Source organism: Pollachius pollachius (genome assembly GCF_949987615.1).
Source record: "Pollachius pollachius genome assembly, chromosome: 3".
Taxonomy (NCBI): Eukaryota; Metazoa; Chordata; class Actinopteri; order Gadiformes; family Gadidae; genus Pollachius; species Pollachius pollachius.
The window spans coordinates 18,788,561-18,807,782 of NC_136936.1; the positions used below are offsets into that span (position 1 = coordinate 18,788,561).

Below are 19,222 nucleotides of genomic sequence, written 5' to 3' on the forward strand. Positions count from 1 at the left end.
ACCAACTTTCTGACATTTTTAGTACCGCCATTGTGTATGAGTGCTATAATGAGTGATAATGTATATTAAATGCGCCACAGACAGCAGCGTTATCTTATAGGTGTCTGGGAAGTCTGACCCTCACTCGACATTAAATAAGCCGCTGCTCAGACAGAGCTTCACCATCCACCCACACCATGGCGTTATACTGTAAGTGTTCGGGAAGCCTAACCCTCTCTCGGACGCAGCAATCGACCATTGCCCAGACAAAGCTCTACAAGTCCACACACACCGCGTCGTCGATCATGACGTTGAAGGGCCTCGGAAAAGGCACCTTGACGTCATGAAGAGAACGCCACCTGCGTTCGAAGCAAGGTGGAACGCTCCCATGGTTTTTAGGGAGACTGGCCAAAACATAGGATTTGATTCCCATTTTCTCTTAATTAGGGTCGTATTTCAGTAACAGTGATAAACGGACATAGATTACTATGTTGATTCATATAAGACGGATGACTATGTTTAAACCCCAAAAAACATAAATATCACTAATAAAAAAAAGATTCGACAAGGGATTTTCTACCTCCAAGAACCACTGTCCAGCGCTCAGCTGGCGGAGGTCCGTCCAGTTAAAGAACGAGGCGTCCTCCGCGTGCCTGTCCGGGAACACCTTCTCCACATCTGTTGTCCGGCGCAGCGTGCTGTCACGCATCAGGAACGGCACTCCATCCACACTGGGAGAGGCAGACACAGGGATGAGCATGCATTATAATCTGCTGCATGTTGGAAAGTAGGAAACGTGCAGGAAAACACATACAGAAGCAAGACATACGAGACTGAAAGAAAAATGATGAGCTTATTCAATGGAATGGAGATGTTACGTAAGTTATACAGACGAATACATGCATACGGTCAGTGGTGTTCAACTTTTAAGGTGTTAGTACATTCCCATGTGATTCCCAAGTGATAATTTCTCTTTGTTTAGTATTATGTATGCCTTTGCATATCAGACAACAAACATGCATTCCTACTTAAGAGCGCCATTATAAATAATCTTTAGTTATTTTTCTAGTCATTCCTTTGTCTTTCATAATGCGGGCCATATTGAAATCCAAATTGGTGCATTGCAAAACAGATGCATTTCAACTGTTCGACATTTTCAACATAGTTTAAGGGATTCTAATAAAATGCCACGTATTTTCATGAAGTGGATCAAAGTAATCTCTTTTCATTCCAATATCTTATTTCGTTACCTTATCTCTCTGAGCTCTAAATGGAACTATGAAAATTGGTTTGATGTTCCAACAAGGCATGGAAGAATCTAAATCTCTGGAGGTCAAGTCCAATAATAAGAGGGGGGGGGAAATAACATTTGGTTTGAAGGTGAACTTAAGTAAGATGAGAGCGGTGGAGACAAATATTGCAGACAATAAAAGTGTTTTGTCCATATTTTAAAGTAGATCAAAATTTCTTTCCATTTCAATTTCCGCTCCCCTTGTTGACATATTGAAAAGCATAAAAAAACGTAGACTATCAAAACACTTTGTTCATGTCTCGTTTCTACCTGTGCATGCATCTTTGTGCTGTGTGTCCACTGTGGTGCAGAAAAGTGCCTGGCTATTGTGCGGCTTGTCACCAGATGCTGATACAACACAGAGGGCCACACGTCATCTATCTACACTCTTCAATTACACACTCATTCATCTCCTCAATGGGGGATGAATAGAAGGATGAGTGCACACACACACACACACACACACACACACACACACACACACACACACACACACACACACACACACACACAAGCATGAGGTAATCTCCACTCCCTTCTCCGAACACGCATCCCAACCACTCAAAGGCGATACTCCCAATTCTCTGTCTCTCTTGCCCTCCCCCTCCTTAACTCCCCTGGCTGAGTAGGAGGAACAAAGCTCAACTTGTGATTTCCCGTTATGGTAGACGTGCCGAGCCTCTATCTAGTACCAAGTGCACAGGGAATTGTTGCGTATGAGCTGCAGACAAGGCAATGCTTACACTGTTATTCGCGGTCCTAATAGGGACTGTGATGCGGAAAAATAATTAAACAAGTCATACAGATTCCAATCCCTCCAATACCCCACAACACAGATCATCTGGCAAAAGGAAAAACAAGCAACAAATCAAGGCTTTGCTGACCAGCGAATGAAAGGGGGAAAATCAGGCACAAAATCACAAAATATTGTGTAGGTCAAATGGACAGATGTGACGTTGTCAGTGTGTACACACCTGACGTCCAATCCGGGCGTGCGTGGGCATGTGTGTTTGCATGTGTGTGCATGTGTGTGTACCTGATGGTTACGTCAGCCTCCAACCCTGTGACGTTCAACTGCAATGCGCGCTGGAAGGACATCAGTGTGTTCTCCGGAGCAAGCTGGGAAGCGTACACACAAAGTCCGGGAAACACGTTAGAAAACACATTCCTTTGAAAACATGTCAGCATTCCTTGAATCTGTGTATATGCAAGGAACTGCTAGTGTTTTGAATTTTTTTTCATTATTAACATAATCTCAAAATGTATTTTTACATATGTGATTTACGGACACATCCATCCTCTCTGATGGGGGGAGTTCACCTGATTTGATCATCCCTCAACATGCAGCCCATGTGTGACATATACCCTACTACCCATGCGTCACAGCGAACCACACGGCCCTCTCGGTATACGCACAGGGATTTGCAAGGCAGAGGTGCAGATTGCTGTTTAACTCGTCCAAGTCAAGGTCTGAAATGGCCAACCAAGATAAACAAAGCCCCTACCCATGTCACCATGTTCCCACCAGCCCGTCCCTCTGAGCCCGGTGAGTGGGGCTGATAAGGCCGCTGACACCTAAGGTCAAAACCTTGAGAGGAGGAAGGTTGCAGTACAATGGTGTAATCAATGCAGAGTGTTTCCGGAAAATGGAGCCTGGTCATGTGATTTCCCAGAGCTTGTTTGCCTGTGTGCATCAATCAAGTCACTGAAGACTTTTTTTTCAATATGTTGTAGGTACAGAGTGTGTGTGTGTGTGTGTGTGTGTGTGTGTGTGTGTGTGTGTGTGTGTGTGTGTGTGTGTGTGTGTGTGTGTGTGTGTGTGTGTGTGTGTGTGTGTGTATCATAAATTGCCACAACACTACTACACAAGCTGCCATCTATCATGTCCAGCATGAGGCCTTATTACACCATCGCCTGTAGTTGAAAACCAAATCAAAGAACTAGCAGGCACACTAGGAGTTCTTCATTCCCTTCGTCACAATGTAGCCAATTCATCAACTGAAGGGAGGGAACAGAAGATGTGACAAGAGGGAATTAATGGATGAGGCGTCTCCAATCTGTGCAGGGAATTCTCCCATCTCCCTCCCCCGCTCGCTCTCTGTCCACTGGAGCAGTCCCAGACGATAGCCTATCCGCCCGCTCCGATCCGCACGCCGGGGTGATGAGGGGCTTGGTTTGGCCCCTTCCCTGCCCCTTCGCTTCATGGGTTATTTCAAGCCTCAGGACCACAAGGTCATTAATGGACCGGAATAGCTCAGCCGACCAAGAGGAAGAGAAAAATGAGCTGGAAGGAAGAAAACCAACGGGGTGGGGGAGGGGTTGATAAAAAGGGCCAAGATAACGTGCAGAGTGTCTACGATACTCAATACATCGTGCTGAGGTATTTAAACTTCGATTTGGGGTACCCCATTTAGAAGCCCTGCCAACATGAGTTGGATTAAGGCTTTGTCTCCCATTGACACCACAAATACTGCATTCCCATACAGTGGACACACACAGACACACACACACACACACACACACACACACACAATCCCTAACGCGCTTCCCAGGTCCCTTCCGATTGGCTGACGGCTCACTTACCATGGGAGCTCCCTGGTGGCCGATGACGTCTGGCCGTGGTTTGAGCTCGCTGCGCTCCATGATGCAGGGAGATGTGATGGAGAGGGGGACCAGGTAGAGACCCAGTAACACCCCGAGGTACAGCAGCAGGACCACCACCTGGAACCCTGGGGGGAGACCGTTTATCATATTCACTAAGGAGGTCTCCAGACACACAGATGCGGGTCAGAGCGGACCAATTCAAACTAACCCCACACGCATCCTTTTGCTAATTTCATCACTTTCACACGTTCCCAGTATCCTGCATTGTTCTTTCCTTTGTGAAAAAAACACTCACACATTCATTATTGATAAAACATGAATTCTTTTACAATTCATGAAATGCCTGACCTAATGATAACACTTGGTGGTAATAGCTGTGTCCCGCATTCAGTCAATAAGAGCTTTCTCGACCCGTTTACCGTATTTCTATCGACTCTGTATTACCGTCCCAGGAGGAGTGTCTGTGGCCATGTAAAATAATGTTTTAATGGAAGAAATGAGCGGAGCTGTTAAAAAGGGTCTGTGCAGGATGGCCAACGTGTGACTTTGAGGCCAACCTCTCCCGTTTCATATGTCAAAAACAGTTTTCACACCAACAGGGTATTTCCTTTCAAGGTCAACTATGGAGCCAGGTTGAATGCAGCAGCACACCTCGGGTTACAGGCCGGAGCCTAAAAGTCCTGGCCCAGACACATACAGTCTGCCCAACATATATGTACTGCCTCACGTGTCTCTCACACACACACACACACACACACACACACACACACACACACACACACACACACACACACACACACATCATAAGAAATAAAGATAGAAGGGGCAGACTCACTTGTCTTCTCTGCGCGAGCGACCTGTCCAGCTACGACCCAGGAGAGAGCCGTGACCGCAGCCAGAGCTCCGATGTGGAGGAACGGACCTGTGGCCTGGGGGGAGGGAGGGAGGAGAGAAGTGAGAAGGGGGAGAAAAAGGAAAGAATGAAGAGATGGAAGGGACGAACAATGGAAGATAAAAGAGAGGGACGAGCAGAAGGAATGAGGGAAAGGAGGAAGTATAAATAAAAGCAAGGAAACATGGGGAAAAAAGGACAGAAGAGGAAATCAAAGAGAGAAGGAGAGGAGAGGAGAGGAGAGGAGAAAAATAGGAGAAAAAGGGAGAAGAGGTTAAATGAGACAAGGGGAATGGAATTACCATCTCGTCTTTCGCTGAGGCAACACTGGGGCTATTAAGTGATAACGGTTTAGTTATCACCGCTCTGAGGAAACCTCTTTGGTCCTAATGACACACTGTCCCCAAAGCCAATGCATTTCAGATTAATACTTAAACCCTTCCTTGTGGCGCAATTATAGCAGCAGTGGCCTTTGGTCCTGTGTGTGTGCGTGTGCGTGTGCGTGTGCGTGTGTGTGTGTGTGTGTGTGTGTGCTGTTAGTCTACTGACCTGCAAGGAGATGGGGACCACGTCCCACTCCTGCCCCCACACTTGATTGACAGCTATCAGCCCGGCAACAGTGGTCAGCAGCGCAACAATCACGGCGATCTGGGCATGAGCAGAGAAATAAAGTGTTGTCGTGGGTAAATACACACACACACACACACACACACACAAAACCCTAACCCTGACCTCCACAACATAATCTGATCAAAGAAGGGTCAGTTAGACACTCTCAAACATACACACACACACACAGAAAGGCAACAGACGACGAGAAGATCAACCGCCACCTCGACGACAACACACATTCAAACGCAAAACAGGAAGGCATGTTGATTGCACTTGCCACAACACACCTTTCCTAGTACAATGACACACACACGGACAAACAAATTCTTCACAACAAATGCAAAGCAAGCCACCCACCCACACACAACAAAACAGGAAATCATTTTCATCACCATAATAAAAATAACAGATGTACACACACACACACACACCGTAACCTCGGGACTCGTAATACCTTGTGGAGCCAATGCAGATTTAACTGCTGTCCAACCGCTACATGGCAAAGCGCCAACACCTGAAAAAGCAAAACACAACAAACAAACTCAATACATCCAGAGTGACGACACCAGACCCCCGGACCCCTCCACACCAAAGGCCTAAATCATCAAACCACAGGCCGAGGGGCAGGTTACAATTCCTTGGCACGGTGCTGCAGAATGTTCACACCTGGCCTCCACACTATACCGGGACGTCTGGCCCGGCAGCTACGCCGTCTGGGTAAATATTGGATGAGGCACTGACCATTAAAAATGCAATATAGGTGAAGCCGGCGGCGGTGGTGGCCAGGATGGGCACGGTGCTGTCGCTCCAGGCCCCCGAGTGGTTGTACAGCAGCCTGCGGACGGGAAGCAGAGGCACAGGGTCGCTGTGAGTGAGGCTCTTTGTCCGGTGTCACTGAACCTGATTACTACTGTAAGCAGACACAAGAAGTCCGGCTGCAACACGAGCAGGTCCGGGATCAGCCGAGGTTGGCATGAGTGGTGTCAAATCTGAGCGTTAAACCTCTCGTCTTGGCTCGTAGTTTGTCTCTCCTTTGAGAAAACAAACAAGAGAAAGGCCTTTGTGTGACTGTGGTGAGGTGAATGATTGTCATGCGGATGACCTACGGAGGGTGACTATATCTTTGATGTCTATCTTTTCTGGCCGGTTGGTTCCCACACAACTATAAAAAGTTGGGTCATGTTGACTGCTTTATTTATTTCTTGGGCAAAAACTCGTGAAAGTGTTTAAATACCAAATGAGGCTTCATTTTATAATAGTGACACCTCGAGGGTGACCCAGAGGACACTAGAGTCCTTCAATAGTGGTTCATGCTTTTAACCTAATCTGCTATCGTATTGGTGCTAACGCAGATGTATGCTACGCTAGAGTATTACAACAACAACAAATAGCGCCAGCAGACGGGCCATGGCGACGGTTGCTACACCGTGCAGAGGAGATTATGTAAGCATTAACGGCTGGGTGGCAAATTATTGATGGTTGGTTAATTATATGGCAGTGCTGCTGCCTGAGAGTGAGTGAGTGAGTGAGTGAGTGAGTGAGTGAGAGAGTGAGAGAGAGAGAATCTACGTCTGCAGTCTTCCGCTTGCTTGGCATTTGGCCCTCTTTAAAACCCAGATATGTTGTACGCCCAAATAAGCACACGCACACAAATACGCTGGGGAGAGCTCTGTGCTGCTGCACCTCTGTGCTGCTGCACCTCTCTGCTGCCCGGCCGAGAGGTGTGACACTGGCTGTTTGGGAGGCTGACAGCTGCTAAAGGGCAAGGCTGGGAGGCTGTAACCTTTGTGTATGCGCCATGCATCTCTGAGCATGCATGTCTTATATTCAAGAGTTTGAACACGCACTCTCTGTGTGTGTGTGTGTGTGTGTGTGTGTGTGTGTCTGTGTGTCTGTGTGTCTGTGTGTGTGTGTGTGTGTGTATCTCTGCCAGACCAGACAGGACAGCTAAGGGCAGGAGGGCATTGCACCAGCAGTTACATTCAGAGCCTTATCAGTTATTCCTTTGGCAGAACAGAGTCACAGGGGAGCCTCACTGCGCTGGGGGCAGGGGTCTGCCTGGAGCAGCCTGATTTAAATAGTGCGTTGGGGGGGGTCAACCGAGCGGAAAATAAAGGAGAAAATCAATAATGAAGGAAGGGAATAATTAAAAAGGATGATGCGAGAGTAGTGTGAAAAAACAATGGTAATAGCAGGGCTGGGGCGAAGAGAGAGGGAGTGAACGAGAGAGAGAGAACGAGAGATAGGCAGAGAACGAGAAAGGGAGAGAGATAAAAAATGAGAGAGAGGGAGAGAACAACAGATAGCACGAGAGAGAGGAAGAGAGAGAGGGAGAGAAGGAGAGGGACTGGTGACCTTGTGGGACAGAGAACACCCTCTATTCAGACATTCGTGAAGCAAAACAAGGGGCTCTTTCATGGTTCATGTTCCCCAGGTCCTCATAATTGAACATCTTGGCTCCCAGATTCTCCACATACACACAGTGCAAAGTTGGAACACAATAGGAAAATACCCTGGTATACTGTAATAACTGCACCTTAATGCACAGTGCCGTCTCAATGGCCACTATCCTCATCCGTTTGTGACATGCATCTGAAAAGCCAACTCTGAATGTGTGCGTACAGGTTTGTATATACCCTGGCACAGTGTGAGTTATTTCTTGTCCAACAAATAAAACAGACAAACACAATGGAGGATGTTTGAGTGACACGCGTTGGCAATGTACTACAGCGTAGCACTAGAAGAATGTGGCGTGCAATCATCAGTCCTTCTGCATTATGCAATTATCGTGCGTCTAATCTGCAGAGGGGGGGTGTGGCCCATCTCCGCTCGGATTACAGCGGCGGGAGGATCGTATGCGGATGTTTCCGGAGCTCGAGGAGCAAATGGGGTGAAGGGAGTGAAGGAGGGGGTGTGTCATGACTACCAGGCAGGACAGACCCACAGAGACACAGCCAGAGAGAACACAGGGGAGAGAACCATGTTGACAACAAACCAAAAGAAAGGATAGGATAAAAAGGATAAAAAGAAAATAACCCACACCATCAATGCACAGAAACACTGAAACCAACATGGTGGGGGCTGGGGGACTCACCAGTTGAACTCATTGTAGTCGTTGTGCGCCTCAAGCCAGAAGTAGCACCAGAACAGCAGCAGGCAGAAGGTGAAGAGAAGGATCAGGGACCACAGCAGCTCCCACTGGAAACAAGAAAGGAAAGGGATGATTACTGTTAAAGCTAGGCTAGCCCATTTATCATTCATCATTTTTTGTCATATTTATGGAAATTCTCTTTACTTCCTGCGAAAGCATTCCATCAATGAAATGCTTTTGGTGTCTGTGGCTCTCACTAGATTGTACCCAAGAGAACAGACACACACACTTTAAAGGGCCATTTCCTCCAGCCCAGATATCAACGTGATTTATGATTGCATCTGCAATCCACTTAACAGCCGTTGAGGTTCAGTGGACTCGGGGTGAAGAGAGCAAGCACAGAGTCGGCGGATATTAAGTGCGCTACGATTAATTGGAGATCAAAAATGTTGTTTGGAGTGGATAGTTTCCTTCATCACAATGCGTTCTCTTTCCACCTGCCGGGATGTACCGCATTACAGCAGCAGGACCCGACAGAGCAACTGGATGGTCCTTATTGAGCAACTGGATGGTCCTTATTGAGCAACTGGATGGTCCAGATATTGAAGGGGCAAGAGTTTGCGATGTAGTCCGAGAAGGGACGCATTACAAACCCAATATCCACATACGCCATGGTAAGAGAGTTGCAGAGAAAAATTTAGATAATGGCGAGGCAGAGTGTGTGTGTGTGTGTGTGTGTGCCTGCATTAGTCTGCGCATAATGAGGCTTACGTTAGCAAGCCCAAGGCAAAGTGCTCACGGTTGTTGGGCGATGCAGCAGCAGCAGCAGCAGAGCTGTAATTGAAATTGCCTTAAAACGCATGTGCTGACGCAGCGGGGCCACGGTGCCTGCCTGAGCAGCATCACCACACAGTAAGACGCAGCCAGGCGCGAGGGGGCTGTGTGCAATGTACACACGCATGCTAGGACAACCACTGTGGGGAAAAGCAGTTTGGGAGGAAGCGTCATGGGACGGCATTAAGTGCTTTTATACGCAACAAGGACATATGTATGGGAAAACATAATAAACACCACATTCATCAGTGGCTTCTTGCCGAAATATTTTTGCTTTCAGATTTGGTTTGGGCAAATCTGAGTAAAGAGAGGAAATCCTGACAGAGAGTGCCAAGGTGATAATCTCAGCTTTGGGCACCGACTCTGAAAGTGAGCGGATATGAGGGTTTAATAAGGGGTTTAAACCCCGGACATCACTATGAAAATTGATTTGAGGTATATTGCAAAATATTTGATTATGCAACGACTCATATTCAATCAAAAATCCAAAAGATCTTTGGTAAGTAAATATTCATGGAACAGGCGGGCCGTGTCAAAAACAACCTGGTGGGGCCAGCATCAAAAGCCCAGCAATTCACACATAGGAGGCACAATCACTCTAGCTGTGTCACAGAAAAGCAAAAGCACCAAGGGTTCCTGTCCCTGCCATATCTGTGCCTCGGACCCTCCTTGATCAGCAGAACCATCTGGGACCCACCCACCCACCCACCCACCCACCCACACACACACAGAGATAGGGAGAGCGAGAGAGCCAGCCCTGCCACCAACGATGATCAGCCTCCCCGAAACTCAAACCCGAAGGGTCATCCCTGGTGAGAAACAGGGATGTACATTCTCTTCTGCTGACAAGGATTACCCTTCTTATTTCTTGTCATGTTCAACCCTGGACAAGATTAGAAAATATTTCTGCTCATTATTTCCAACTTTTGTTGAACAATTCAATTTGTTCCATCGATGTCTACATCCCATTGGTCGACAAATAATAATCAATAATGCAATATTTCATTGTTATTTTTCTCAGTACCTGTGTTAAAGGTTAATCTTAGTTTGAAATAACGCTTTCACTGGCATTAAATACTTTTGGTCTGAGGACATAAATGTGTATATGGAAAAATACAGAGCCCATCTCTCTTCATATTCACCGTCTCATACATCAACACCAACTCCATTAGCTACACACACTTTCTGCAGAGATAAACATGCTGATGCTAATACTCGGCAGTGCTCTTTTGGCGAGAATGCCCTGACTGATGTATCACAAGTGTCCTCTAATGTGTAAACACTAGCACAGATAATCAACCTAACTTAACTCTTTATGCACTCTATATGTGAACTATAACTTGGTTTTCCGGTGAATAAATACACAACTGAACTTTTTAGGATGAACCCCAAACAAAAATAAATCTGTCAGGTTTTTGCACTATGGATAAATTACCCACAGGCCATTTGACCAATCCCCTGATGCTTAGATTGGCTGGAGCAAGTTCCATCCATTAGAAAGGAATTAGCAAACTCCAAGGATTAATGGTTTAAGAGAAAATGTTTTTTAGAAGTTCAACGTTATTTCTCTTCCAAGAATAAAAAGGGATCCTAATTGAAAAAATTCTTGAGGATCTGAAGGTTTTGCACTCTGATGCAAATAACGATTTTGTTCTGATTTACTATGTCGATTCTCAGTAGTTACACATTCACAACCGTTATCTTGACCAATGTTACATGTTGTTACATGTCCACTTACATTTTCAGTTCATATCATCTTCCATGTCCGGCGTGTTATAATGCTCACAAAAGGTCAACATCGGGTCAGCAGGCGTGCCACCTCAGTCTCCGATCACATTCCTAAACATATTCAGATAAGTCTGTGGAATTTTCCCACAGATTCCTTCACACTACTTCTGGGACAGCGATTCTACAAAGCCACAAAATCTATGAAAAGAGTAAAGCGATGTTCAACCTACCTACCTTTATTCACAAAGGTGACTACATGCTTAAATCCATGGGAGGAACATGGTTAACTATACCCCCTTCGGTATATATATATATCAGATGTAAAGAAGTGGTGTTTTAAGAGAGGCATATAAACAGGATTTGAATGTACTGTGTACCGAGTATACGTTGGGCAGGGTATGAAGTGAGGACATGCACTGCTCTGTTTTGTGCGCATTTTAAGCATTCCCAAGGAGATCGCTGGCAAGGCCTTCAAGTGTAGCAGGTACTTGAGTCCTGAACGCCCGGTCATGACGCTGGGAGAGGACACGTCAGTTCACAATAGCATACTATAATAGTCAGCTTTACCCAGAAAGTAAAATGTGTACGGCCACATACACATTCAAGCACAATTTCTTGCCCACATTTAAATAATTACCTCCTTGTTGTATTCTAATTTGTGCATACATTTCAAATGGTTGTCATCTGAAGACTGAAGGTGATGTTATTGTTGCGAGTTTAGTACAGCACATATCTCGGTATCCATAACAAGTCTGAAAGTTAATAATTATGCAATAGTCAAATAGCTTTCCTTCAAACAAAGCCCTACAGTGTGGATTTCACAGCTAGGCTAACACTCTGCAGGTTAGCGTGTATATTTGTACCAACCTTATCAAATCCTTCTAAACTAACAATACATGTCCATAGGGATACAAAAGGATATCTGCATTCTAAGCAGGTGACTCATTGATATGTTTGAAGAAGGAAAATCATTACCGTCCAACACCATGCACACATGCAATCATTGATTATGTTTTCCTCCAGGGCTCTGGAGGCCTTTCAAAATAAAGGCGTTGGATAACTCAGACCGAAACCTTGGAGTCACCTTTGTATTCTGAATTCTCTCGCTGGGTGGGTGGCTGAGTGGAACACACAGTTGCGGAAGTATTCTTGCAAACACAGGAATGCGTTTGATTTAAGAATCAACAAGATATGCGTGTGTTGCTGACAAGTTACTGGAGAAGACTGCACCCTAGCTCTGGATGATGACAGCTAGATAAGGGTGTATGATTGTATCCCCGGACTAAAATCAGGCGAGCCCCCAACATGAAATATTTTGGATTTAAAACGTAAATCAATTACAATTCCAGTGTAAAACAGAAACAATGTTAATCATAATACAACTAGTGAAAGCTTTATGCAAGAGGTTTGTTATCAAAAAATACTTCATCAAACACAAGCCTTATTTCTAACCCCTGACAACAACATCATGAAACATGACTCGTGGATCACGACATCACCATTCCTCCTCAAACCTCCTCGCCTTGTGGATCTAGGCCTTCACACTCGACAAAAGCCACCGCAATTAAACATGGCAGCGGCAGTTCAGTCATGAAATGATCGAGAACCCAAAGAAGCACAGACAAAAGCAGATCAGCCTTGCTGCGCTCCTCTATTATAGACCTCTTTGTGTGGAGATGTATAAAAGGTAAAAGACAAGACTAAATGGAAATACTTTCAATTATTACTGAGAGGCCGGATCGGCTTGCAGCGAGTGACGTGAGGCAGCGGCGTTGACAAAGCGGCCTCTGGTCCGGAGAGAGAGGGAGGCTGGAGGTGGACAAAGCCTCGGTCTTCTTCACAGGCTGCGTGGACGGCTCGGTACAGCGGGGACAGATGAATGGAGAACACTTTGCTATTCTGCCACGGTGGTTTATGAAGGGGTTGGGTTTCAACTCTCATGCTCCACGGATGTACCCCGGTTTGGTTACGTGTACAGTAGCCAACGAGTGTCCCTCGCCGGTCCAGCACAACGCAAGTCAAAGATGTAGCTCACACCGCTAGGTGAGATTGTCCACGTCTGTTTGTAGACGTGTTGTGTAAAACGCCATGTGGGGAGCACTTATGTAGATTTATGAATTAACTCATAGGCATGGCAGTCAAAGACCTGAAGAGATGTAGAATGTTATTATTTTTCTTAAGAGTGTGAGCTCCTAAATTAGCTACTGTTTTTTTAAACAAGGCGTCGTGTTAATTGGACCATTATTAAGTGTTTGAATACTGAGGCTGAACCACAAACGATGGGGAGTTTTGCTTTAATCAGCATTTCTACTGAAATCGATTGCAAACATTCTCAGAGCACCAGAGGATTGATAGCCAGTCTATATTGTCCACAAACGAACAACAACGGCACGCACCATTCCAACGTACTAAAAAACAAAAAAAATCAATGCTTGCCGGCCTGCCGTAGGGCTAAACATAAAAAAATTATAATCAATAGAACACCAAACGCCTGTTTGGTGCAGAGGCAAGGTCAAGACCAACACAACACAGCCAGACAGAAGCACGGATGCATTGAGAGACAGCAGTCTCGTGGCGGACAGAGAGAAGGCTGACTTGGTGCTGCTATACATCCTATCCTATCAGCCGCGTGCACAACAGGAAACAGAGCGACGCGGTGTCCTGTTCGCCTGCCAAAGGCCAGGGGATAAAGGATCCTATGTGCCTTTCATTGGGCCCCGCAAAGACTTTTGTGCAGACACACAGGTACAGGAACAGAACACAATCAGGCATTGTGTGCGTTAATGGATGTGTTGTTCGCGCAGATATGTTTATATGTTTACACAATATGAATAAATGTCTTAAAAAAAATAATAACTTCCTGTTTAAGGATACAGAAGAACAGGTTTATGCTGCTCCCAAATGTTGTTTTACATTTTTACTTGTCAGTTAGACATGACATGAGGCCTTTCGACTTCATCGACGATGACCCAATATGTGAACGGCTACATAATTACAGAAATAATGTGATTGTACCCTGTCACAGACTAATTTGTTTCAATGGAGCGCTGGGACTGGTATGGTATTGTAAATTTCCCATGTCCCCCCATGGATCAATTCCCCTTGTTTCCATATTGGTGTTCTGTCCTCACATCACCCCTCAAAGCCCCGTCAATATGGCTTTAAACTATTCAAATGGGTTATCAGAGGGCCAACATTACATAACAAAGCATTTTATGAATAGAGAAACATTTCAATCATCAATAAAATAATTAAAACTTTGATATGGCGTGCTGGGGAGTGGTAGTGCTGACGGACTGCATTCAGACAAGGGTGCAGTTTAATAACTCCCCGGTGGTCACCTCTATGGGCTCAAGGATATCTAAAGGATAAGCCTGCGAGGATATCCTTCTCCGACTGACGGATAATTGTTCATTATAAATCAATGTTGAGGGATGGATGTCCCTAAAGGGTATCTACAGGCAACAGCCTTTTACAAGAGTGTGAATATCAGGACTACATGAATGCCATGTGAAACCGTCACAGAGGCCCAGTAGCACAGTTTTGAGTTCTTTTCACATTTCTTCAAGAACTTTACCATTTTTTCCTATTTTACCAGAATCCTAGAACTGTGTATTCGCCCCTGCTTTCCAAAAATATGAAAAAAATACCTTTTGAAAATGCTTCTCACCACTACATTGAATTTTATATTGTTTTTCCTGTAGGCCATTTCATCTACTTGCCGCCCATAGATATTGCCCTCCTAGAAGAGGGCATGCTCCAGGTGTGCCCTATCAGCTCTTCTCTGTCCCATGAGGGCTTTGGAAAGTGTATCCCTGTTCATACCAGTGTTGGGGACTGAAGTCTATATCTCACTTGAATGTGGAACATTGAAGTTCTTTGAGACGGTAACCGTGATAAAGGGCTATATAAATAAACCTTGCCATGCCATTCCTTAATAGGCACACACGCCATTGTAGGCACCTCAGCACAAACTGAAAGGTGTGCAGATGTGTGGTTACACAAGCACGGAAATAACGCATCATTCTTTGTTTAAATCAGCTATTGAAGCTAGCTGCAGGTTGCAATCAGGACAAATTTAGAGGCAGCAAGTGCATTCTCCAAAGTAATGGCTGATCCAGCCAACTCTATATTAATATAACATATTGTTAGTCATATTATTCATATTACACCTTATTAGAGTGAACAAGTTCATGTAGGTTCAGGATGAAAAGAAAAAGTATAGTAGTTAGACTCTTCGCTTACCTTGGTTGTGTCGTCATGGGAACGTTGGTAGCGTTTCCAGCGGCAACCGTAGATCCCGGTAAGGCATGACAAACATAGCTGGCGCTCATAGACCTGCAGGGGTTGGTGCTTCACCATGCTCCTTCTGTCAGTCCTGGCCCCGCCCCCAGACCTCTACCATCCCACTGGCAGCTCGGGATCCTGATGGAGAGAGCCAAGCATGACGTCATACTGGAGCCAGCCCACAGACAACCATATAACACATCAACATCATGAGTTAACCCCTTTATCGCCAGAAAATGTATGTCTGATGTCATACCACACATATATATATATTTTATATATCTCAAAGTGATACATCTACCAACTAGATGTATCACTTTGAGATATATATATATATATATATATATATATATCTCAAAGTGATACATCTAGTTGGTTGGTTGCAATGCCACTTTGAATGAATCCAACAACAATTCAACCGTCTATTTTGTCGATACTCTGCTGTTGTGACTGTTTTCATAATTATTATTTGTAAAAAATGAAATAGATTGCTGACTGTCTGAGATGTTATGTTGTTGCTTACTGCTTGCTGGTGCCTGCCTTGGAAAGGACACTCCTGTAAAATATTTGTGACATACACCGAGGCAGCAACTGCCTTTTCCTGGACAATTCCCAAAAGGTGCTGGAATACTAAGACAGGCTGCAAAAAGGTATTCAGCTACTGCCCTACAGCCCCAGGCGAGTTAACCACCCTGTTGCATTTGGAAAGGATTATCCTGGTTGTCAGACGATTTTCAAAGGGTATATCCTGCCCCACGCGTTGCTCTGAATTATAATTCACATCCCTGCACTTCACAGTTGCTGTGTAAGCTACAAGACCTCATTATAAGGTCACTGTAGCGAGGACGATGCCACACGCACCTTAGGTGGCTGCCACACTCCACCTAGGAGGCTTTTACTGGGCTCCCCCAAGTCCAGGACACAGGGCAGAGATGTTGAAACTGGTTTATGCTAGAGTTTAAAGGAAAATGGATAATGCAGAGGGGGATCCATGCTGCTATTAAGGAGACATCCTGAGTGTGTGCAGGAATGGCTGGTTTAAACTGTGTACACTGATTGCTCAATGCGCAACAGGTGTGCAGACTCCCCCAGCCCCAGGGCCTAATCAGTCTGACTGAGGCCAGGAGAGGCAGCTTCAACCAGCCGTCATCCACACACACACACGCCAGTCACATAACTATGTTTTACATAAGCCTAGCAGATGTTTGTTTGTCCTTGTGTGTAAATGCAGAATATTGAATAGTGTAACCATGATGAAAGACCTTATAATTTATAAAAGCATTGGTCCAATTATAAACGTTACACTAGGTTTTATATTGTGCCATCAATAACCCACCAACAAACTGTTCAATGTAAAATGTTATAAGTATATGACTCTTGCCAGTAGTAAAGTGATATCGCAACAATCCATACGTTTGAGATGATGATGGGTTTGAAAAGGGGTGAAAAAATAAACTAAAATCGGAACATTCGCTTTCAATTGGCAAGGGGACTGCATATGATACATGGGAAGGGGCCAGTCAAATTCATCTAAGCAAGATATATTTTGGGTTTTATGGGTTAATTCAATTACAGTTGATTTGAATAGCCCTTAATCAGAGGGCTGTCAAAATAGTTCTGATTCTACCAATCCTCCAAGACCAGCTGAGAGCCGCTGAGGTCTGGCACCCTGATAGCAAACACATGGAGGAACAGCACCTTCCCCTTTGATAGCAAGCCAAGGCTTAAATTAAAGCCCTCCATACACACTTCCTGTTCCCAAAGACAACCCAACCTGCTGCGAGCTTATGGCATAAATGTACCAAGGACACAGAAGGCAAATTAAATCAGGAACATTAACAATAACCGTGCTGAGGTGGGCTCCAAATTCAAAGTGCCCGAGTACAAATACAAACATCAGCACATCAAGCAGGTCCTTGTTTCGCTGTCGGTGGCCACACTCAATGAGAAAGATGAAAAGCACAATTATGTCCCCCTTGAAAAAAGGCCTTTATCTTTATTTGAGATGGGAGTTAAATACGTTGGGTGATGACGCCACCACGGTGGGGTAAATAAGGTGCTCTTCACCTGCTCCGAGCGACTCACGGGGGGGGGACTCTATGACTGTCTATAATGAAATGACAAATACACGGTGATGACATTACAGCTTCCCTGGCTGTTATCAGGAGTGTGGGGGTTCCCTCCTCCAGGGAGCCTGTGCACAGCCGTCTGCAATCCCACACATCACGACTCTCTGTGGGATTGTCAGGACATGTGGACTTTATCAAACAAGGCATGAATACCTCAAATAAAAACCTGGTTGAACCTGCAAACAGGTTCAACAGTGGAATGTGCTGCTTACATAAAATAACTTACACACACACACACACACACACGCACACACACACACACACACACACACACACACACACACACACTTTCTTTTCAATGCTGATGACTCCCGGCAAGCTTTCTGTGTCTCAGTCAACGCGTCTTACACGTGAAGCGCACGAATCACCCGTGCAATCAACACAGCTCAAGCTCTGGGCAGCCGCTCATTAGCGTCGGTCACAGTGCACCGACTTCCTGTTATTAGCGAAACCGTTCTGGGAAGGGGCGGGCCGGCCCCTCTGGGGGCATCAAGAGCACAGCAGCAGGACCTTTCAACAGACCAGCACACAAGCAGCAGCAAAGTGCTGCTCTACGCTGTGAAGAACCACTTTCTATGCAGATCATTCATTTATTACAATGACTTTGCAAAACCAAAGGATCAAAATAAGGTTGTAAGTTGTGATAGTCCTAATAATTTCTTAAATAAATCTGCATTGTACATTGGGGGTTTGTCAGTGTGAAGTTATTTAAAGTAATCAGAGGGTGAGGATTCTGTGGCTGCTCATTCTCTTGAAAGAATACAATCAATATGCATTGCTTGAAGGCTGAACGAACAAACTAGGGACAAAGACTGCAAAGCTATATTAACAATCACCACACCATTTAAGAGCATCCATTGTCAAGCAAAGTAAATCGCCAGTTGCATAATAACTACACTAATGGAATATGAGCAGTTATCTCCAACCATTCAGCGACCCAGCATAACGCAGCCCAGTGGCTAGCTAGGATCTCCTTATACTGAGCAGGGGAGAATGAGAAGCTGGACTGAGTGAGCTTTGCTCGTCAGCGTATCCATTTTGTAAAACATATTGTTTGGGTGTGCAAAAACACGACATGAGTCCATGAGGTACTTTTACAGGCACCAGGTAGTTTAAATACCATGTTTTGGTGACTTGGAGCCCATGATGATTGGCCCTTTCAGCCACTCCAGCTTGATATATCTGAGGAACCAATTCCTGTATTTTCAGAGTGAGGCACGAGTGTTGTTCACACAAAAAACAAAACCTCACTGTATTTATAGAGAGCAGACCCATATTTTCACAGGTCAGAGTAGGGCTACACTGTGCATAATAGCACCAAACCAGTCTAAAGGAATGCACCAGTTAGTGTTAACTAGTATAAACTGGGTGTGAAGTCTGATATTTTATCAATGTGAAAGTCCTGGCCCAGATAAATAAAAGCCATTCATAAACGTGCAATACAAGCATGCCGATATATATATGTAACTCTACGGGACATCATTTACTTAGCCATGGAAAAAGTAGTAAACTTGGCAAACGTGAAGCCAAATAACGATCCAAATTACGATGCGGTGTACATTTTCTCTATTGACTTCGGCATGGATGTGTTTACCATGGATTACCCAATGACTGCTGAGCAAAGGTCATGTGACATAGCGCGTTCCCATAACAGCAGCACATCAGGAGCTGTTGACAGGACCTGTGAGGGCATGCTGTACGAAGCCTCCATGAAGCAGAAAAACAAACCGTGCCATTGACAACCGCTTCCTGGTCGCAATTTGCATGTGTTTGCC

At 45.1% G+C, this 19,222-nt stretch overlaps 1 protein-coding gene across 4 annotated transcripts in view; it reads right to left on the reverse strand.

Moving 5' to 3' along the window:
- gdpd5b (glycerophosphodiester phosphodiesterase domain containing 5b) overlaps window positions 1-19,222 on the reverse strand; it is a 37,793-nt gene that overhangs the window by 7,731 nt on the left and 10,840 nt on the right. For all 4 annotated transcript variants that reach the window (XR_013811708.1, XR_013811709.1, XM_079732570.1 and 1 more), the window contains exons 2-10: window positions 15,277-15,456; window positions 8,473-8,576; window positions 6,120-6,213; window positions 5,833-5,892; window positions 5,316-5,414; window positions 4,710-4,803; window positions 3,854-3,999; window positions 2,307-2,389; window positions 560-710 (exon numbers count right to left, since the gene is read on the reverse strand). Coding sequence is in view for 2 of the 4 variants with exons in the window: in XM_079732570.1 (XP_079588696.1) it covers window positions 560-710; window positions 2,307-2,389; window positions 3,854-3,999; window positions 4,710-4,803; window positions 5,316-5,414; window positions 5,833-5,892; window positions 6,120-6,213; window positions 8,473-8,576; window positions 15,277-15,393 (948 nt within the window). In the remaining 2 variants the exon portion in view is untranslated. The remainder of the gene's footprint in view (window positions 1-559; window positions 711-2,306; window positions 2,390-3,853; window positions 4,000-4,709; window positions 4,804-5,315; window positions 5,415-5,832; window positions 5,893-6,119; window positions 6,214-8,472; window positions 8,577-15,276; window positions 15,457-19,222) is intronic.